This window comes from Orcinus orca, chromosome 3, assembly GCF_937001465.1.
Source record: "Orcinus orca chromosome 3, mOrcOrc1.1, whole genome shotgun sequence".
Taxonomy (NCBI): Eukaryota; Metazoa; Chordata; class Mammalia; order Artiodactyla; family Delphinidae; genus Orcinus; species Orcinus orca.
This window is the reverse complement of record NC_064561.1, coordinates 123,994,330-124,018,218: the sequence shown is the minus strand read 5'-3', so window position 1 is coordinate 124,018,218 and position 23,889 is coordinate 123,994,330. Positions and strand designations below refer to the sequence as shown.

Below are 23,889 nucleotides of genomic sequence, written 5' to 3'. Positions count from 1 at the left end.
ACCATCACTTTGGAGACCTGGATACATTACAGACATTCCAAAAGGAGTTGGCTAAATTTCAAGGTAGGAAGTTGGCCATTTTGGCTGAACTTACTTTAACTCACATCAAAGTGCTATGATGTGGAAGAGAATACACGAAAAGGTACAAAGCTACTAAAGCTTACAAGAATAATTTACAAGGCTATGTCCCTAACCTCTCCCAGACACTGTCCACCATATTTCTATCTATAATTACTTTAAAAAGGGGAAGCGTATATACAACTACAGCTAAACGGGTAAAACTACATCTCCATGTCTATGTAAGTACATGTATCATTCATATTTTTCACTTTTATGTCAGTATAAAATATATAATCTGCATACATATACATAATGTACATCACTATAACATGTATTATATATATAAATGTTTGTCACTATAACATATATTATATATATAAATATATATATTTAACTGTGGCGATTTTACTTACCTTTTATGTTTTTTTACGCCTGCTGTACAATATATATGTTATATATATCATACACAGTTGTATATTAGAGGTATAGGTGTAAACAAACTTAGGAAGATGCCACAGTTTGGAAAAGGTGCTTGCTTTATTTAAAAAAAAAAAAATCAATACAATTTCCCCACAGATCCATGATGTAAAATTCTATAATCAAGCCTTGTAGATTTGTAATTATGGTATGTCAGCTACATTTAAACAAGAGTGTTAAAAGATTGTTAAAGTTAAACTAACACAATTGCAGTGTGAATTGTCCTAGTCTCATTCTAATCTACTGGTGTCACTTTCATTTAATCAGAGGAAAACTATGGGCCAATGTCAGTGCTATTTCCAATGCCCTAACATTCTTTGTTCACATTGGATTTTAAGCCATTACCAATCTAAAATGGTTATAAAAAGATATATTTCAGAAAGCATTTTTAATGAATTAATTCATTCACCAGTGGACATTTTTAGCAGGCTTTATTGAAAATAAGTTGCCTTTAAAGTTATTAAATAACCTTTTATGTTAAATGAATGAAAACATTTTGTTCTTGCAGAAGAATTTCTTGAATTTACCATAAATACAGCTTAAGAAGAGAAAAACCCTTATTTTATAAACAGAAATCATACTTGGAAACTTATGGTCGACATATGTCATTTAGCTGAAATAACATATCAGCATTTAAAACATCAAGGCTATTTTTTTCTTCTGCTTTAGTGAAAAATGGGGGAAAGACAGTATCTTCAAAAAATGGTATTGAGAAAACTGGACAGCTGCTACTTTCTCATACCATATACAAAAATGAACTCACTATGGATTAAAGACTTGAAAGTAATACCTGAAACCATAAAACTTCTAGAAGAAAAAATAAGCACTAAGCTCTTTGACGTCAGTCTTAGCAAGATCTTTTTGGATTTGTCACCTTGGGCAAGGGAAACAAAAACAAACAAATGGAACTAATCAAAGTAAACACCTTTTGCACAACAAAGCAAAACTATCAACAAAATGAAAAGGTCACCTACTCAACAGAAGGTATTTGCAAACATATATCTGATAAGGAGTTAATATCCAAAATACACAAAAAACTCTCATAACTCAAGATCAAAAACACAAACAACCTGATTAAAAAACAGGCAGAGTACCTGAATAGATATTTTTCCAAAGAAGATATACATATGGCCAACAGGCACAGGAAAAGATGCTCAACATCACTCATCATCAGGGAAATGCAAATTAAATCTACAATGAGATATCACCTCACACCTGTCAGAATGGCTAGTAGCAAAAAGAAAACAAATAACAGGGCTTCCCTGGTGGCACAGTGGTTAAGAATCTGCTCCGGGAAGATCCCATGTGCCGCAAAGCAACTAAGCCCATGCGCCACAACTACTGAGCCTGCGCTCTAGGGCCCACGAGCCACAACTACTGAGCCCACGCGCCGCATCTACTGAAGCCGGCACGCTCTAGAGCCTGTGCTCCGCAACAAGAGGAGCCCGCGCGCCGCAACGAAGAGTAGCCCCCGCTCACCGCAACTAGAGAAAGCCTGCGCATAGCAACGAAGATCCAACACAGCCAAAAATAATAAATATAAATAAATTTTAAAAAAGAAAACAAATAACAAATGTTGGTGAGGATGTGGAGAAAAAGGAACCCTTGTGTACTGCTGGTGGGAATGTAAATTGGTGCAGCCACTATAGGAAACAGTATGGAGATTCCTCAAAAAATTAAAAATAAAGCTACTATACAATCCAGCAATTCCACTCTTGAGTATTTACCCGAAGAAAACTAAAATACTAATTCAAAAAGATATATGCACTCCGATGTTCTCTGCAGCACTTACAACAGCCAAGATAGGGAAGAAACCTAAGTGCCCATGAACAGATGAATAAAGAAAATGTGATTGATATATATATTTATAATTACTTATACATACACACACAATGGAATATTAGCCATAAAGAAGAATGAAATCTTGTCATTTGTGACAACATGGATGGACTTAGAGGGCATTATCCTAAGTGAAATAAATCAGAGAAAAACAAATACTATGTGATTTTACTTATATGTGGGATCTAAAAAACAAATGAACAAACATAACTAGACAGAAACAGAATCATAGAGAGAACAAACAGGTGGTTGCCAAAGGGGAGGCATGTGGGGGAGAAGAGAGAAATAGGTGAGGGAGATTAAGAGATACAAACTTCCAGTTACAAAATAAATGAGTCACAGGTATGAAAGGTACAGTGTGAATACAGTCAATAATTATGTAACATCTTTGTATGGTGACAGATGGTAACTAGACTTATCATGGTGTTCATTTTGAAATACAGAAATGTCAAATTACTATGTTGTATATCAGGAACTACCACAGCGTTGTAGGTCAATTATACTTCAAAAACAAAAAAAACTCATAGGAAAAAAGATCAGATTTGTGGTTACCAAAGGTGGGGAGTGGGGGAGAAGGGGAATTGGATAAAAATAGTCAAAAAGGTACAAACTTCCAGTTATAAGGTAAATAAGTACTACTAGGTATGTAATGAACAACATGATAAATATAATTAACACTATATGTTACCATGAAAGTTGTAAGAGAGTAAATTCTGAGTTCAGATCACAAGGAAAAATTTTTTTCTATTTCTTTAATTTTGTATCTATATGAGATGATAAATGTTCACTAAACCTATTGTGGTAATAATTTCATGATGTATATAAGTCAAATCATTATGTTGTATACCTTAAACTTATACAGTTGCTGTATGTCAATTATATCTCAATAAAACTAGAAGAAAAAAAATCAATGCTGTATCTTCTACTTTAGAGAAAAGTATTTTCTAAATCACCAATAATTTAATACAGGAAAAAAAGCTTCTCTGTCGCAACTTCATATTTACAGGATGCATTTAAGTTCTAAGTAAAGTACAACATTCAATTCACAGTTGTACTATCAACAAATAGTCTCCAAATAATCACAGCACACACAAAACAGTGCTATGTTAGCTACTTACGTAAGTACTAATACGAATCACCCTGGTTTGCTTGGGACTTTCCCAACTTTAGCACTGTAGGTTCCATATCCTGGAAACCCTTCTGTCCCAGGTAAACCCAGACAACTAATGTCAGCGAGACATTGGGGGGCGGGAGGTGGGGGAGATTTACAGTTCTGCACTGGAGAAGAAGAAATTTGGAGTCATATCTGGTAACTCCTTGCTAGGGCTGCCAGATTAGCTGTGCCCAGTCACATAATAAGTAGGTCTAGCAATCTGGAACATGGATTCAAATCTTTATTTTTATTTTTATTTTTTCACACACACATACACACTTTATTAATTTATTTATTTACATTGAAGTATAGTTGACTTATAGTGTTGTGTTAGTTTCAGGTGCACAGCAAAGTGATTCAGATATACATATACATATATATGTTCTTTTTCAGATTCTTTTCCATTATATGTGATTACAAGATATTGAATATAGCTCCCTGTGCTATACAGTAGGCTCTTGTGTTTATCTATTTTATATATAGTAGTATGTATATGTTAATCCCAAACTCCTAATATAAGCCCTTAAATTATCAAGGATGAACAAAAAGGAGGCTGTGATTATTTCAATAGAAAACTCGAGTAAATCTGACCTTGCTTAATACTGTCTGGCATTGATCATTCAATTAATCTCAGTAAACTTAGGTCAGGTGGCTATTCCATGCCAGGCACTGAAGACAGCAGTGAACAAGACAGTTTCGTCACTGATGTCACTCCCAGTCTCAAGGGAAGATAAGAAGATAAAGAAAAATATTCCAGTGATGTTGGTGTAATTTGGTAAAGGATATTCAGTCTCATTTGTTAAATATTTGTCAAACATCAAATCTTTAAAAACAGCCTGCAAGACCCAAACCTACCAACTAATACCCATTAACAAGGAGTCACATGTGAACACAGGCTGCTGCTTGAAGAAACTTGTATATTACCCAGCCCCTAGTGCACACATATCTCTAATTCACAGCCAGAATTAGCCCTAGAAAAACAATCCCATTGCAGGAGAGGAGATATTTGACAAGTCCTACCAGTCAGGAACTCAGTACCAAGTCAGACTCATTGTTGTCTAACTCTCACCTTACAAGCCATTCCTAGTAACTGGACTCTCCTGTTTCTAGGGGTCTAACCTCTCTCTTGAAATCTATTTCAGGAAATCAGATCCTTTGCCTTTGTTCCCATGTGAAATAACAAAGTTTCTCTAGGACTAGAGCACTGTGAGGCTTCTGCCTATTTCCTTAGGGTCTAAAATCACCATTTTGCCAACATGCTGAAATGCGCATCTTCCACTCATTGTTTGATCTCTCAGTTGCCAAATACCACCTTTTATTTATTGCCTGTTTCCATACTCCAGTAATATTCCATCTGCCTGTCCACATTTCTTTCTAAAACCCACTACAGGGAACTTTCAGATCACCTGAAGTATTTTAGCAGATTTGATTAGACGCTAAACTCTAAGAATCTACCCTCCCAAGCACACAGCCTACCCAAACTGAACTCTAGGACTAACACCTAGAATATATTTCTAAATGGTTCTGAACTCCTGGAAAGAAAACTGAAGGAATTCTGGGCTTGAATGACTTTAAATCTCTTTTTCCAAATAAAAGTTGTTACTTCTGAAGATAAATGAGGTGATGGGAAATGAACATCTTGACTAGAAAAAAGGTGCTGAGAACAGAAACTGAATTTTAGACCACTGCTTTAAGAAACCAATGCACAGAATGCCGTTCACAAAACCAAGAACATGTCTGAATCATGAAACTAACTGAGAAGTCTTTGAAACTAAATTTGGAGGAGAAAAAATGCATACCTTTTTATTATAAAAAATGTTTAATATATATAGATAAGAATATAATGAAGACCCATGACCATTCATCCCCAACAATTATTAACGTGTTGCCACATCTGCCTCATCTATTTTTTTCCTTTGCTGAAGTATAATGTAGAATTTTAAAAAAAACAGGATACTAAGGCAGAAGATGGAAGGAGTCAGAGTAAAATAATTTTCAGGAGAATGTAACAGGAGAATAGGGAACAATATTTATGGATTTAGAGAGTTATCTACCAAGGCAAAATATGAGTAATAAGCAGCTAAAATAGAAATTTTAGGTTTTTTAAAAACCATATCTCATTTCAGTATATATGGGAAAGCTCTACACCAAAATGTCAACAGAAAAGCCATGAAAAAAATGTACAGTAGGCATTTCCATTAATTTATAAGCAATTTGAGATATTATGAAGTAAATTATGAGGGGATTTCATAAAAATGATAAATTTACTTATGTATGAAGAATCAAAATTAGTGTGATAATGCTCTATTATTGAAATAAAATGAAAACAAAACTTTATTTCCAAGCAGTTTCCATAAGTACTTAAAAATTTTTGAAAGCCTGAAAACTTAAATTATTATCTAAATGAGTGTGTCTTCCCACAAATAACAAATGCTGGTGAGGATGTGGAGAAAAGGGAACCCCTGTACACTGTTGGTGGGAATGTAAATTGGTGCAGCCACTATGGGAAACAGCATCGAGGTTCCTCAAAAAACTAAAAATAGAACCACCATATGATCCGGCAATTCCACTCCTAGGTATTTATCTGAAGAAAATGAAAACACTATTTCGAAAAGATACATGCACCCCCATGTTCACAGCAGCATTATTTACAGTAGCAAAGCTATGGAAGCAACCTAAGCGTCAGTCAACTGATGAATGGATAGAGAAGATGTGATATACGTACACACACACACACACACACACACACACATATACACATGACAGAATACTACTCAGCCATAAAAAAGAATGGAATTCTGCCATTTGCAACAACATGGATGGACCTACAGGGTATTATGCTTAGTGAAGTAAGTCACACAGGGAAAGACAAACACTGTATGTTATCACTAATATGTGGAATCTAAAAAATAAAACACACAAATGAATATAACAGATCAGAAACTGACTTACAGATATAGAGAGCAAACTAGTAGTTACCAGTGGGGAGAGGGAAGGGAATGGGGTAGAATAGGGGTAGGGGATTAAGAAGTACAAACTACTACATATAAAATAAATAATCTACAAGAATATATTGTACAGTACAGGGAATATAGCCAATATTTTATAACTTAATGGAGAATAATTAATAAAAATTTTGAATCACTGTTATACACCTGAAACTAATATTGTAAATCAACTATACTCAATAAAAAAGTCATTTCTCATGACTTTCCCTCTAAAGCACTCTTCATTATACCCTGGTACTTCTGCCAAATAGATTTATGAAAATGACATAACCAAAGTAAGTCTAACAAAAGTGAAAACAGAACTTGGGGGTAATAGGGCAAATTATATTTTCAGTTACACATCTCAACTCCCCTTCTATTATCACACGTTTTAAAAAATACTCTTCTGGGGGGCACTGTAGCTTAAAACAAAAGGTTGTAGATCAGAAACCCTAGTGCTTTTCCCTGCTCTGCCACTAACTAGCACAGTGACCCCGGACAAGTTTACTTTTCCTATTTTAACTTCATTAAACCTCAGTTTCTCATCTGTAAAATGGGAATACAAACCATAGTATTAGTTAACATTTACTAGTACTTACCACATACTGTTAAACAGAAGAGCAGGCATTTTTTGGAACAACTGCACGAGGCGGGTACTTACTCCATTTTACAAACCAGGAAACTGAGGCACGGTGCAATGTAATATATTCAAAAATACATAATATATGGCAGAATCAGGACTGGAATCCAAGCAGTCTCAATTCAGAAAAGGCTGTACATTTCACTACTACTCATCCTATCTCCTTACCGCCTTAACAATAATGACAGCTTCTGGAAAGCACAGTGCAATGCTGTGCTAAGCCGCGGAGGCAATATCTTAAAAAGTGAATTTATTCTCCCCTTTGCCTTGTCCTTCCTCTGGTGAAAATATCAACACAGGGAGGAAAGGTGGGCAGAGGAAGAAGCCAGAGAGCTAGGATTAGACATGTTTACTGCCAAATAACCTGCTTCTTCAGAAGGCTGTTCATCTTTTCTCTTGGAATGCCTCATCAAAAAGTTTCATCTTTTGGGGTCTGAACAATAAAGGCCTAATAAGCACTCCAGTGTCTCACAGCAGTGAGAACGACGGCGAATTACAGGACTGGCCTACACAGGATAGTTACTTGAACAGCACCCCACAAGCTCCGGGGCGAGCCTCGGGGAAGCTAGCCGGGGAGTGAGGCCACAGAAGTTTGTCGAGTGTGCTGGAAGTTCACGCCGCAGGTCTTCAGACTGCGAGTCCCGCCTGCCATGTTAGATGACAGGGCGCCCGCGAGGTCCCATTTCTAATGAGGGCCGGGCTCGCAGCGACCCCCTAAACTTCACAACGGGCTCGCGCGTCCACGTGAGCGCAGGTAATGGACCGGAAGCGCCCCCCACCAGCCAGGTTCCGCAGGGAGACCCGGGCAGCGCACTCGGAGATACGACCCCAGACCGCCCCGCCCTCGAGAGCCGGGCCGCCGCCCCTCTGCCTCCCCGACTGCGGGCGCCGGAGGGGTGGGGCCGCCGCGACCTTCACCGCTCCGCGGCTGGGTTTTGGAGGGGGCAGGCGCGGGGAGGGGAGTGCCCCGGTCCGGTGACTTGGGCACCTGCGCGCCCCCTCCGTTCCCGCCTCGTCGCCACCGGCCGCGGCGCCCCAGTTGAGGCCTGGAGTCCGGGGCCCAGCTCGGGCCTGCGCTCCGCCCGGCCTCTCGGGCCGCCACGGGGCGAGGAAGAGGAGGCGGCGGCAGCTGCGCCGCTCCTGGCTCCTTACCGCTTCACCACGCCGGTTTTGATCTTGATCTGCCTCACGCGAGGATCGGCCATGGTCCCTCGAGCGCCGCGGGAGTGAGTGGCGGAGAGCCGGGGTAACCGTTGAGGGAGACTAAGCGAAGGAAGCGGGTCTGTAGGCGTAGCCGGCGCTGGCCGGCGCGCATGCGCACACTCCGGCGCGGCGCCGGAGCCATGCTGGCGCTGCTGCCACACCCGCTGGGCGTGGGCCCAGGGTCGCGAGCCAAGGGCGGGTCACCACTCACCCACCTCCACCGAGTTTCCCGCTCGCAGAACCTGGCTTGTCTATCTCAAGTAGCCCTCCTTTTTATTCTTGAACAGCCCTCCTCTTCGTGTGAATACAAGTTACACTTTTCCCGGTCTCCACAGCCCGGGCGTTTGGGGAAACTTGTGTCTCCCCGGATAGACTGGTTTGGCCATGACATTGCTTTGCGAGATTATCCAATGAAAGGACGGAGTGACCTAAAAATTGAAGATATTTTCGGTGTCATTATCTTATGTCAAATGGGGTAAAATGATGCAGGGTTAAAGAAATAAACAACCGTCATGCACGCAGTTAAGAAAATCCTTACCCTACACCTCAGACCTCTGCAAACAATGTTTGTGGATAAATGCACCTAACAAAAAAAGCGACTATAGGACTTATCCAAAAATCATTACCTCTAGTAAACTTAAATATCCAACTTACAAAAATTGTGTGGCATAAAAAAGCTTGGGCTTCGTGGTCAAACAAACCCACTGACCTTTGGTATTAAAGGGGTTTTACCCTTTAATAGCTAACTGACACTGGGCACATAGGACACTTAACCTCGCTGCTGAGGCTTTTGCCTTGTGTGCAAAATAGAAATAATGTCCACTTTACAGAGTAGATATGAAGGTTAAAGCTCAACGCCTGACATAATACTCAACAGCTTTTGATTATTTTATATTTTCAAAAAATGTGTCTATTGCATAAAATGAAACAAACCTCCAGTGAGCCCTGGCAACCTCTTCCCGGCGGAGTCCCCCAAGGAACGCAGGGCAGAGCCTCCTTCCTTTTATAGTTTCTTGGTATCATTCTTCAAAGGCCTCTCTTTACCCTTCCCTACACTTGATTCACTCCTTCTGGCTTTTGTGACTAGCTCTGGACAGTTCAAGACCCTGCCAGTTCAGGAACCTTAGTATAAATCCAAGATCAAAACCCACCTCCTGGAGAAAGTCTACCACGACTGACCCCTGCCCATTTAATGCTCCCTGGATACTTTGGAATCACCCAAAATTAATTTTTATTTTTGGTATATTTCTTTTTTAAAAAAAACAAATTTATATATTTATTGGCTGTGTTGGATCTTCGTTGCTGCATGCGGGTTTTCTCTAGTTGCGGCGAGCAGGGGCTACTCTCGCGGGCTTCTCATTGCATTGGCTTCTCTTGTTGAGGAGCATGGGCTCTAGGGCGCGTGGGCTTTAGAAGTTGTGGCACGCAGGCTCAGTAGTTGTGGTGCACGGGCTTAGCTGCTCCGCGGCATGTGGGATCTTCCCAGACCAGGGATCAAACCCATGTCCCCTGCACTGGCAGGCGGATTCTTAACCACTGAGCCACCAGGGAAGCCCTATTTTTGGTATATTTCTTTTAAAAACTATTGTTTGAGTCCTTCACGAGGGTGTGCTCACTCTCTTCATTGGGTTATAAACATCTTTAGAGGCAAGAATCTTGTCTTCTATAAATCTTCCTCTCCTAACATCCACCTGTGTTCTGTACACAGCAGGTGTTAAATTCAGTAAATACTGTCATCTGACTGGTTGGCACACTGAAATAAACTTCAGGTGACACAGCAGACCTATGAAATACTGGGGGGTGGCGGGGCGGGGGAGGTCAAAACAAAACAAAACAGAAAAACCAACAGACTCAACACAGCAAAATGCTACAAACAGGAATCCAGTAGATCATTAATATAAAGTTACTGGGCAACCTCTTAAGGCAAAGAAAAAACAGCAGTGAAACCCACACACCAAAAGATTGTGCTGATAGGGCTCTTGCTATTGTCAAGGATCTTCCTTTAGTCAGGCAACAAAAGCCTTGTAACTCTTCATACTTTCCTTTTTGCCTTGGTTTCCAGAAACTTAGAGCTTAGTTTTGCACTGATTTGCAGGATTTCCCTCAGCCTAGGTTTTTGGATGTAAATACCTAATATCTCCCCAAACCCCCAACTCTACCTCCACCCATTTGCTTTTTTTCTCTTTGTTTTAATGATTTCTATGTGTGAACCAGTAATACATAACTGTAACATACCAGCCAAAAGACCTGTATATTTCTATATTTATACGAATGTCTATCCTACCGTATTCTTAGTTTCCTATTTAGAACCTCCCAGATGACTTATTTATTTATTTTATTTTATTTTATTTTTTTATTTTTTTCTTTTGGTACGCGGGCCTCTCACTGTTGTGGCCTCTCCCGTTGCGGAGCACAGGCTCCGGACGCGCAGGCTCAGCGACCATGGCTCACGGGCCCAGCCGCTCCGTGGCATGTGGGATCTTCCCGAACCGGGGCACGACCCCGTGTCCCCTGCATCGGCAGGCGGACTCTCAACCACTGTGCCACCAGGGAAGCCCTGACTTATTTATTTAACAAACACTTTGTATGGGGCTTAATAAGGGATACCACTGTATCCCAGCATGTAGCAATGCCTGGCATATAGTCGGTACTCAATAAATATTTCTTGAATGAATAAATGCTGCTTTAAAACTCTTTTTTTCCATTTAACAATATGTCATGGAGCCTTCTCATTTCAGCAAAAGAGCTACTAAGATAATCTGAAATATCTTATCACCCCCCGCCCCACACACACACATACCATTTTTCTCTGCGCCTTGCTCCTTTGGGTCTGGACTTTGAGGAGGTAAACCAACAAGAGGTCATTTTTGTTAGTATGGGAGAGGAGGGCTAACCATAGGAGGCCTGCAACATCTAGGCAGGGAGATGCCCTAGGGTATTGGGAATAGAAACTATGTAAGCTGCATTTCTCACTGTTTGACACTCTTCTGTTATCCATAAACCTTAATTGAGTTCTGTTTAAGTATTCCAGCCTGGCCTCAGGTGACCTATAGGAATGACTCTGTAGGGGACTCTCTAAGGGATAAGTTTATTAACATTCGAGATTGAGGGTTAAAGAGATCTGAGAGATCCTCAGGACTGGGTGAATCTAGTAGAATGAGAGGAAAGTCTAGCCATCTCATCTGTGAGTGGCAATTCTCCATTGCTAATAATCTTAGATGGTTGAGGTAATATTTTATTAAAGAATGCTGCAGATTCCCTTACAAATACAGGTTGTTTTCCCCACACACTTACAGAGCTATAAATTTAGTCTCACCATCCCTTCATGTCATTCTCTTCTAATTGACTCCAAGCTCCTCAAGATTAGAGACCTCATCACATTCATCTTAGTCTCCCCAGCAGGAAGCTTAATGCCTAATGGCAAGTAGATGCACAGTATTTGTTGAGTTAAATAAAAGTCAAATATGGGACTGAGATAGATTTCTAATTTTGATGAAAGCAAGAGACCGGCCATGTTTTTATCAACAGTACTTCTTTGTTTAAGTAATCTCTCCAGGGTGTCTTCTCCAGCTGGCCATCTTGTTTTATGAAATGAAATTACAACATCAGAGCAACTGCACACTAGGCCCCATAGCCCTAATAAATGTTGTTTTAAGCCACTAACTTTGAGGTAATTAATTCATTATGCATCCATAGATAACTAGTACAAAGGTTATGCATGGGCTCCTTTTCATCAAGGCTGATCTAGCTACTACTACTGCTGAATAGCTAACCTGCCGGCAGTAAAGACCAATTTTGACCTCTTGATATGGCACCATTCCAAGAGAAGATTATCTGGTGGCAGCTTGATTATCTGGTGGACCCCTTCCACCCTGGAAAGTACAGTGTAGCAGCCATCGGTTTATACCACTCAGGTCTACCTTCAAGAGAAACTTCTGTGGGGAGCATAGTTGACTGTCAGCCTTAAAGTTCCACAACTTTGGATTCACATATTTACCCCAAGTCCATACTTCCATCCCAGCCAATTATTGAGCTAGTAGAGGTACTAAAGCCAGATGATTCCTCTATGGGAAACCTTTACTTGGGAACTCCCTATCGACCTGGTCAAGATTTTATAAGAACTGCATTGCAGTCTGAAGCTTTTTCTACCCAATCTTTCCTTCCTCTTTCTTATTACAGGTGTCAGACCACCTGCTTTGCAGTCTGAAGGTTCTCCCTGCCACTTCTGCTCTCTCCCACCACATTCTTCACAGATGTTTCCTCCAATAAATTCTTGTGTGTCTAATTCCTATCTTGGCATCTGCTTCTTGAAGGGTCTAAAATGACACAGGCAATGATTTATCCTTATCAGAATTGACATCTATTCCAGATATGGATTTGTTTAATGACATGGTAAATTCATGACTCAACATTGCCTAAGATCAAAGGAAATGTAACAATGAGACCACAGAATCCACTGGTCTTATCATATGTCTCATGACCTAGAAGCAACCAGCTTAATAGAAAATAGAATGGCCTGTTAAAGACTCAGCTAAAGTGACAATTCAGGGATAGTACACTTGGGATTGGGGCACCATTCTCCAGGATACGATATATGTACTGAACTAATAGCTGACATATTGTCTCTCAATACATAGAATACATGGAATGGAACCAAGAAACCAAAGGATGGAAATAGGATAGGGACCTTTCACCATCACATCCAGTAATCCACTTGTGGAATCTGTTCTTACAGTAATCCATGCCACCTTAGGCTCTGTTAGATTAGAGGCCCTAGTTCCATGGAGAATGCTTCTATGATAGGCAATAGCAAGAATTCCATTGAACCTGAAGCTATGCCTACTATTTGATGGCTTTGGACTTTTCATATGAGTGGATCATCACGCAAAAAAAGAACCTACTAGTAGTGGAACTTGATCCCAAATTCCATAAAGAACAAGGGTTGCAACTTCACATGATGCAGAGAAGAGTGTCTGGAATTTAGGGCATTCATTAGGAGTATTGCTGTAAGTCACTAAGTTTATGGTGATTTGTTACAGCAGCAAGAGGAAACTAAAACACCCACTGTGGACTGATGTCACCTCCTGTGGCCCAGCCTTCTTTTCTCTCCCGAACAGTGTTTCTACCAACCCATAAAGGTCAGCCGGGGCATTAGTCATACCACTTCTATGACCGCATGCATAACTCTTCTTAGGAAGCCGTGGAGAAAGGTCAGGTTTCAACAGAGTCTACTAATGGTGAACATACGCACACCCTATAATCCACAAATTCTTCTCCAAGTACAAATGCTTATGTTTCCGAAAAGACATGTACAAGAATGTTAAGGGAGGACTATTTACAACAGTCAGAAATTGTAAACAACATAACTCTGTGGCTTCCCTTTTCACTCTCTGAATGGTATGTTAGATGAACAGAAGTTCTTGATTTTAGATTTAGATTTTAGTAGTCCAGTGACTACATTCTTCCCTTTATGGTGAGTGCTTTTTGTATTATATTTAAGAAATCTTTGTCTACATACATCATGAAGATAGTATCCTATGTTTTATTATAGAAGACTTTTTTTTTTTTTTTTTTTGGCCGTACACGGGCCTCTCACCGCTGTGGCCCCTCCCGCCATGGAGCACAGGCTCCGGACGCACAGGCCCAGCGGCCACGGCGCACGGGCCCAGCCGCTCTGCGGCACGCGGGATCACCCCGGACCGGGGCACGAACCCACGTCCCCTGTATCGGCAGGCGGACCCCCAACCACTGCACCACCAGGGCAGCCCAGAAGACTTATTTTTTTACCTGTCACATTTAGATCCACATTCCACTAGAATTTATGTATGGTGTAAGTAGAAGTCAGTATTAAATTTTTTACCATGTGAATTGATCACTATTTAAAGCCTTCCCCATACTATGTTTTCTGCTCTATTTATAAATTGTTAAGGGCATCTATGGTAGATACTATTAACTGGCTTACTAAACACTCATTCCCCAAACTCTTCTTCCTACCTGTTTCCACTGTAGGGCTTATTCTCTCAACCTTCCTTGCAGCTAGAGGTGGTGAGTTAGATATAACTGGAAACAGGTAGGTGGTTGATGGAAATGCTTTGGATTTCTTGATAAAAGGAACAAATACAGGCAACTGCCCCTTTCCCACTTCTTCAATGAAAGTAGATGGAACAACTGGACTTAAAACATCCACCTTTCAATCATGAGGAAAAGACAAATATTTCAGAGATACCAGTCATGACATCATTGAGCTGCTGAGCAAAAGCCAGTGGCTGTCCCTAGTCATCTTATGTGAGAAAAACAAATCCTTACATATTTAACTACTGTTTATGAGATTTCTGTTACTTGCGGCCCAAAGGAATTTCTAACTAATACAAAATCCATTAGAACTCCATGTGTATGTCTTTGTTTGGGAGCGGGGGAAGATATAGTCATTGGATCTTTGGAAGAAAGATGCCTATGAAAACAAAAATCTCTCCAATTGTGGCTTTCATAATGTGCTGTATTATCATTGTATGCATGTATTAAACATGCAACTTAAATGGCCACAGGTCACAGAGTATGGAGGTCGGAAGGCTGCATGTTTTAGACAACAGGAGTTCTCCACAGGCATCGAGAGAATATTATCCTTTTGTCAGTGACTTACAGAGGGCCCTATTTACAGCTGAACAGGTATCTGATATAACAATTCATTGCTCTGACACATATTGCAATCATGATGTGCAGTTTTTAATGCATCATGTTACATTAGCTCAGCCTATGGTCTAATACCGTGTAACATAAATTTTGCCAAAAGGAATGACATTACATGACACTGACTTTTAAAAGACACACACTATTTTTTCAGATCACATACCTTTTATCCATGAGTGCCCAAGTCAAAAATCAAGCTGGCAGACAAAAGTGGCATGAATGTGTAGCCTCAAAGCAGCATATATATCTTGAGTAGTTTTGCACATTTCTACCTGTAGCCAATGATTCCATTCCATTTTTATGTTGAAATGCATGAGCAACATTAATGGACCTTTTTTTTGTCACCTGAAGTACGACTTTTATTCAGGGTCAATCAAGAGAGACCTGGAAGGTGTTTTTGGATTACACACTATAGATAAAATCTTTTTATGTGTTTATCATGAGCTCTCTGACTGTTCTATTTGAAACTCTCACCAAAATATTTATGACTATTTTATTTGTATCATGTCTCGGACACATTATTCCTTTCAGTAAGATATTTTTCTTAGGTGTGAAATATTTTCAATTGTCATTATATATTCTTTTTTTGATATTAATTAGAAGCACAAAAAAAAAGATAAGGTTTTTGGACAACATATTACAGTTTCTAGATTACTAAAAGAATATTCTAAATACTGGGTCACAAAGATCCATTCATACAGGTTTTTTAATTTAAATTATTTACTTCTTTTTTTTTTTAATTTACTTCTTTTTGAAATTATCTTCTAACAGAATTTCTTGTCCATTACAGTAAACTACTTAAGGCCTAGAGAATTCTTCTTGTGTTACAAACCTAAAGTAAAAAGAAAAAATTAAGCTATCAAAACTATGAAAACTATCAAAAGCTATCAAAGCTATGAAAACTTACTAGAATTCTGCAGAATAGTCTGCTAATGGGAAGGGAGTCTGTGAAATGGCTTTTCCCCTAGTATTTTAAGGTAATAAAAAGATATTACTTCTTAATTGAGGAGAGGAATTTCAACTTCCACAACTTCAATTCTAACATTACTACCCTAATATATATATATATATATATATATATATATATATATATATATTTTTTTTTTTTTTTTTTTTTTTTTTTTTTTTTTTTTGCGGTACGCGGGCCTCTCACTGTTGTGGTCTCTCCCGTTGTGGAGCACAGGCTCCGGACGCACAGGCTCAGCGGCCATGGCTCACGGGCCGAGCTGCTCTGCGGCATGTGGGATCTTCCCGGACCGGGGCACGAACCCGTGTCCCCTGCATTGGCAGGCGGACTCTCAACCACTGCACCACCAGGGAAGCCCTACCCTAATATTTAATTACTGTATTGTTATTTAATTATTACTACAATTATTTCTATTCCCTTATTACCATATTTTTTGCACACCCTTGTGTGGGTGTGATTGCCATTTAACCATGTAGTTGTGATTTTTAAGAATTCTTTTAGTATAAGAGTTATATGCTTCCAAACAGATAACTAATAAGAACCTGCTGTATAGCAGAGGGAACTCTATTCAATACTCTGTAATGGCCTATATGGGAAAAGAATCTAAAAAAAACCCAGTGGATATATGTATACGTATAACTGATTCACTTTGCTGTACTGAAAATGACACAACATTGTAAATCAACTATACTACACAAAAAAATTTTTTTTCAAAAGAACTAACCGCCCCCCACCCGACACCCCCAGCAAAGAGTTATATGCTTCCAAGTGATATGGAAGCTTTAGAGTGGATGGAACTTAACCAATTCTCCTCGGCTTTTTAGCCACACAAGAAATCATAGTAACAGAATTCAATAATAACCTTGGTTAAATACAGTAAAACAACTGGAAGTCTAATATGACACCAAGTAACCAGTAATTAATGATTAATTTTTTTCCCACTTTTTACTCAAATGTTTTGGTATTTAGTCACACAGTGACTGCTCCTGAAATGATTAAAAGCAGGAACTGGGGCCTCAGTGACACATTCTTACTGGAAAACCTTGAGCAATTTACTAATTCTCTCTGAGACTCAGTTTCCTCAACTGTAAAGTGGAGATAAAATATCTGCCACATAGGGTTGTGGTGGATGTGAAACTTATATAAGACAATGTATGTGAAGGACTTAGCACAATGCCTGGCACATCATAAATACTCAATAAATGGTAATTATTGTTATTATCTTAACTCATGTGGGAAAAGAAAAAAATTATCCAGAATTGATGCTCTTTATTAAAATTATATTATGGAACAAGTTTATTTTTTTTTTAGTGAACTAGCAAAGGATTCCAAAGCAAACGAGATATAAATATTATTGGACTAATCTTCTATTACAAACAGTAAAGGAAAGGAATCCTCACACGTTAAATTTATTATTGGCAATTTGCATTATTAAAATATCCTTTCAATGAATACATTTAAAATATTCTGTGTAAACTGTGTATTTATGCCTATCAGGTTTAATGCCAGCTATATACCTTTGGAAAAGGTATAAACTTTTAATTTTTCTTCTGAAAGGCTTTAGGTACGATAAAATGCAATAATGTAAAAAAAAATGCAATAATGTAAATAAAGATACAATTCTTAACATGTAGTAAGTACTTAATAATGATAATTGTTATTATTTCCAAACAAGGCAGAGTCTATGCACATGAACTTTCATCACTCTGAAGGGCATATTGTATATTTTTAAAATACTTATAACAATATTTAAAATAGTGACTCTTAATTCAGCCTATATTTTTCTTCTAGCGCAGAAAAAAAATTCAGGTAAGAAAACTGCAGAAAGGTAAAGGAAAACAAAGACGAAAATCAATAAAATTACAGAAAAGGCATTATTAGTGTTCAATTCTTTATTTAAAGAATGAGAATTCATCTTTGCCAGATCATTGGAGAACAAACACTGGGAATGCAATATTGTTTAACTCATATTAACTAAAAAGTAGTGCCTACAAGTAAAGACTGATATATAATTTAAGTTGTTTGCACTATTACACACAGTGGAATTTTGCTTTCCTTTCTTTATAAAAGTTAATTTCCGTAAGTAACGATGGAAAGAAAAATCAGTTTTACAGAAACTGCTTTGTAAGTGGTGGGTGAAGTTTGCTTGGATACCACATTAATCAAAGCAACTATGTTTTAACTGTTCTAATAGGAATGAAAAATAGTAGGGGAGAATAGTAGGGGAGAACATTCAAGACACCTTGTCTTTCTGGACCATAATGTAGCTCTCAGCTACAAAATGATACGAGTATGCGGTATGGACACTTTGTGAATTATTCAAAAGGAGAAAGGGAAGCTTCAGCGGAAACTACCAGCTCCCAGTGGCTGTTGCAAACTGTTTCAGCTGGACACTCACTGTGCCCTTTAAACTTTCTTTCTTTCTTTCTTTCTTTTTTTAATAAAGTTATTTATTTATTTATTTATTTGGCTGTGTTGGATCTTCGTTGCCGCGCGCAGGCTTTCTCTAATTGCGTTGAGCGGGGGTTTCGCGGGGGTTACTCTTCGTTGTGATGCATGGGCTTCTCATTGTGGTGGCTTCTCTTGTTGCAGAGCACCGGCTCTAGGCACGTGGGCTGCAGTAGTTGCGGCATAAGGGCTCAGAAGTTGTGGCGCACAGGCTTAGTTGCTTCGAGGCATGTGGGATCTTTCCGGACCAGGGCTCGAACCCATGTCCCCTGCATTGGCAGGCGGATTCTTAACCACTGAGCCACCAGGGAAGTCCCTAAACTTTCATTATCCACGTTTTTGCTTTTGCAACCAATTGGAAATTGATATAAAACTACAAAGACAAAACGAGTGAAAAACACAGATGAATTTAATATAAAGCTAGGAGCTGAAAGAAAATGGAGGGCAGGAGTGATTTGAGAAAAGGAAAGAAAAAAGGGTAGAAATACATTTGGGGTTAAATTGGTCCAAAGGGTGTGCTCAAGGTACTATAACCTTACTGAATCTATTAATTCTGTTACAAAGAGAGGAATGTTGACGTCTCCTACCATAACTGCAGATACATCTCTTTCTCCTTGCAGTTCTGCCAACTTTTCCCTTGTATATTTTGAAGCTCTGTTATTGGGTGCATTCACATTTAGGACTGTTATGTCTTCTTGGTGAATTAACTCTTTTATCAGCCTGTAATGTCTCCCTTTATCCTTGGTGATTTTCTGTGCTATGAAGCCTACTTTGTCTTATCTTAGTACAGTCACTCCCTATTTCTTTTGATGAGTGTTCATATGGTATATCTTTCTCCATCCTATTACTTTAACCTACTTATACAATTATATTTGAAGTGAGTTTCTTGTAGACAACGTATAGTTTGGTCTTGTTCGTTTACTTTTTTGCTGACTATTCTATCTCTGTCTTTATCTGATGTATTTAAACCATTTACATTTTTTTAAAAACATTTATTTATTTATTTATTTGGCTGCACCGGGTATTAGTTGCAGCACACGGAATCTTCATCGTCGGTGTGGGATCTTCAGTTGTGGCATGCGGGATCTTTAGTTGTGGCATGGGAACTCTTAGTTGCAGCATGTGGGATCTAATTCCCCAGCCAGGGATCAAACCCAGGCCCCCTGCATTGGGAGCACGGAGTCTTAGCCACTGGACCACCAGGGAAGTCCCCTAAGCCATTTACATTTAATGTAACTATCATATGGTTAGATTCAGGTCAACCACTTTATTATTTATTCTTTGTTTGTCCCCTTCATTTTTGGTTCCTCTGTTCCCCATCTTACCTTTGCTGTCTTCCTTTAGATTATTTGAATATTCAGTATTTCATTTTAATTGATCAATTGTCATTTGGGCTATATATCTTTGTGTGTGTTTGTGTGTGTGTGTGTGTGTGTGTGTGCTCCAGGGGTTTTAATACATATAGCTAACCATTTATAGTCTACTCAGAGCCAGTATTTTACCACTTTAAGTAAAATGCAGAAGCCTTACAACCATATTGGTCCCTTTGTTTTCCCACTTTTATGTTACAATGGTCATATGAACTACATGTCACACACAGAAAATGATGTCTAGACGTCTGGTGTCTTGGGAGGTAATTTACATTTGAAAAAAAGAGGGTTATTAAGATGACTATGTGAATGAGGTAAGACAAAGATTAGAATGGAGGTTTTACTGATGGTAGTGTTAAGACTGTAGTAAGGAATCAGGAGTTAAAATACTTTAGATATGCAATGTCATTTGATTCAAATATCTTTGGTGTGGTGCTTGGGAAAGGGAAGGGTGTGGGTGATGGGGAAGGTTGCATATGTTGTAATCATAGTCCTCAAAAAGGCCTATGACTGGGACTTCCCTGGTGGCACAGTGGTTAAGAATCTGCCTCCCAATGTAGGGGACACAGGTTCGATCCCTGGTCCGGGAACATCCCACGTGCCACGGAGCAACTAAGCCTGTGTACCACAACTACTGAGCCTGCGCTCTAGAGCCTGTGAGCCACAACTACTGAGCCTACGTGCCACAACTACTGAATCCCGCGTGCCTAGAGCCCATGTTCCCCAACAAGAGAAGCCACCGCAATGAGAAGCCTGCGCGCCGCAACTAGAGAAAGCCCACGCGTAGCAACAAAGACCCAATGCAGCCAAAAATAAAAATTAATTAATTAATTAATTTTTGAAAAACGCTTACAACTATTTGGCTGCTTTCATATATTATTAATAATGAAATACTTTCTAGAGAAAGAAGGTGCAGGGAGCAATTTCTCTGAAATAGGTGATAGTTGGCTCAGTGCAGAAGCACAAAACCAGACAGTTATTTCAATAAACCCTGCACTGAGCTACATCTGTGTTACCTAGACCTGTGATGGAGGGAGGTTCCAGATTTCAGGGAAGATTAAGGGAATTTATTTATTTATTAATTATCACTAGCCATAAGCTAGTGATCAGCTGGTAAGGTAATTCTGCTTAAGAAGCTTTCCTTTTCAAACTGGGATATACTAAACAGATCCAAAGTAGCTACATTTATCAGCAATATTCGGCAATCCAAGCCTGAATAATTACACAAAGCCAGGATTTTTACATTCGAATTTTGGTTTAAGCCTTAGTACTGCTTATTTCTTTGACATACCAGCTAAACTGTTTCTTCTCTTGGAGACAACTTTTGGCTACAGACTGTTCAAAACTTGTCCTTGAGTTGTTTTTCCTTTGCCCTCCGGCTGCCCCAGAACCCTCCCAGAAGAAAGCAATTGTTAAGCCATGCACTCTTCCCCTAGAATATCCTTTCAAGCTTTTCCTCAAGCCAAAATAACAACCTTTTGACAACTCAGCTCTAAGAAAGCCCCAGCGAAAGCACTCAATACTATGGAAACAATCATCTGACATCATTCCAGTAAATCCATCTTTGAGCTATGCAGTTTGTTTTACTGTAATGGTGTTATTTTGGGATTTATTGGCTTTCAGAACTAAGAAAAAGACATAGAAGCACTGTGAACAACTGCTCAGTTATAAAGGGGGAAATATCAAATACCTACAAAATGTACCACTCTATTGTTCATTTATTTCTTCTAGTTTTCTTCCTATTTTGACAGGTTATTTGATGTGAACTCATCTTGGTTTTGGTTTTTTTGCAAATCATATATATAAATTCTGAGATATGAGTAAATATCTTCTTGCCAATTTCAATAAAAGAAAGAGCAGAAAAATTGCAGCCCATATACATCTGTATCATTCAAGATACAGTCAATAGACAGAAACCATACCAGTTACCAGAACAGAGGCAATATAATTGTTATCTAAACTAAGTAAAGAAAAAGGCAAAATGAGGTGTCACAGAGGTAGCAGCTGTGACAAGCATTTACCAGCCCTAGAACTGGGGAACGAAGAAAGGGAGTTGGAATTATTAAAGCTTAGGAGCTCAGAGGAGGAAGCTGACCTTGGAAAAGAGGATCTCAGTCAGCTTACACAGGTATCTCTGAGAAGGCAGGATGAGTTTGGTTCTGCAATGTTGAGAACAACTCAAAACTGAATTGAGCTGCTGCTATAGGAAGGAGCTGAGGCTGTTGGGATTAAAAAAAAAAAAGGTGATGCTAGTGTGATGTGATGCTCACAGAAATAGGGAACGTTCAGGAAGTACAGCAATGTGCAAGTCCCTTCTTCCTCCTCTAGCATTACAGGCTCCCTGACAAAGAAGAAATGTAGTTTTCAGAATTCTAGACCCAGCATCATGTTGCAAAGTATAAAAGGGTGGGTTTGGACGTGAGAGATAAAAACTTAATCAATAAGTGAACATTTCAACAACTTATTCAAATTGCACTGAAATTAAGCAAGGTGAAGATATCAGATAGATTGGCTGGCTGCTGCTGAGGGGCTCTCAGGGAATCGCCTTGGAAGTGTTCCCTTCATCCAGGATTTGGTCCTCAGCTTTGCAGGTCCAGAAACTCAACTTTGTCAGAGCACCAAGAACTGATGGAGCTTAGAGGGATGGGGTCACATGATCTGACTTACAAGAGACAGAAGAATAAACTCAAAGGCTAAGGTATTAATTTAGAGTGAGAAATACCACTGCCTAGATGTTTAAACTGGTACACAAATCCTTTCATCTGCAGAAATATGATGTCAGAAGGTAACTGATGGTCATGGAGTGAGAGTGGGAGAGTTAGCTGAATGTGCTCCATGGCTCTAGAGTTGGCTGATGCCATTACAGAGATGTGCTGGGCAAACTGACCAGATATCACATCAGCCAGTTAGTGTCCTCATCACTTGTATAGAGGTAGACAGAGCCCCCCAAAAGCTGACTCTTTCTCTCATCTTTCCCTGGCTCCTGGCCTTCAGCTAGTATCTTTTCTTCAGACAGTTAATATACATAGTCAGTTATAATTTTATTTGTCATTGGTAGATGATGGTCTTAGACAAGTTATTAAATCTTTCTGAGTATTTTCTTTAGATGAGGAAGAATAATCTCTATGTCATGGGGCTGTTGTATATATTAAAAGCAGTAGTCCATGTACATACTCATAGGACCATGTCTAAAACACAGGAAGCTCTCAAAACATGTAAGTTCCACCCCTACTTTTTATCCTGCTTTGATTATAGTAAGACATTCTGCTCTTCTGACATATGTTTCCCTTTAAAAAGATGAGTTAAGTGGCTATATACTATTCCATTGAAAGGATGTATCCTTTTATTTAACCAGCAGCTATTGTTGGGCAGTAAGATTGTTTCTAATTTTGTGTTATTACACATGATGTTTTATTTCTCGTATCATGCCAGGCTAAATTCCCAGATAGATACTCCCACTGAAAAAAAATCGACCATATTCAAAAGCATCAAGGAGCAGGGAAATAAAAAATATCCAGGCCAAATACTACATGAAGGCAGAACTCAGAAGAGCAAATGCAAACAAACAAACAAACATCTTAAAAGTAGCCAGAGATAAAAGGTAGTTTACTTTGAAAAAAGCAATGGATAAAGATCTATACTCCCTAAGGCCACAGTGGATGGAAGAAGCCAGTGGAATGATATCCGCAATATGCTAAACTATATTCACTAGCATTTCCTTTAGTGTGGGTCTGCTGCTAGCAAACTCTCTCAATGTTTTTAATCTGAAAACACCTTTGTTTTGCCTTCATTCTTGAAAGATATTTTCACTGGGTAAAGAATTTTAAATTGATAGTGTTTTATTTTCTTGGCACATTGATATTTAAACACACACACACACATATTTATACTGGAAAGAATGTAAGCTCAAATAGAAGGTCTGAAATGAAAACAAATGAAGATAAGAAAGTGGTAGTTATGTGGGTAAATTTAAAAAATTAACTATAAAACCACAACACATGTACCAATTTTTGTAATTAATATATTTAATTTCCTACTGTAAAATTAAAGATCTTAGA

The 23,889-nt window shown here is 39.0% G+C and overlaps 1 protein-coding gene across 1 annotated transcript in view; it reads right to left on the bottom strand.

Moving 5' to 3' along the window:
- The window catches only part of TBCA (tubulin folding cofactor A), a 102,163-nt gene extending 93,695 nt beyond the window's left edge, over positions 1–8,468 (bottom strand). Inside the window, exon 1 of the mRNA XM_004270834.4 lies at positions 8,309–8,468. Coding sequence (XP_004270882.1) covers positions 8,309–8,361 — 53 coding nt within the window. The 5' untranslated portion in view covers positions 8,362–8,468. The remainder of the gene's footprint in view (positions 1–8,308) is intronic.
- Positions 8,469–23,889: the final 15,421 nt, after the last annotated feature.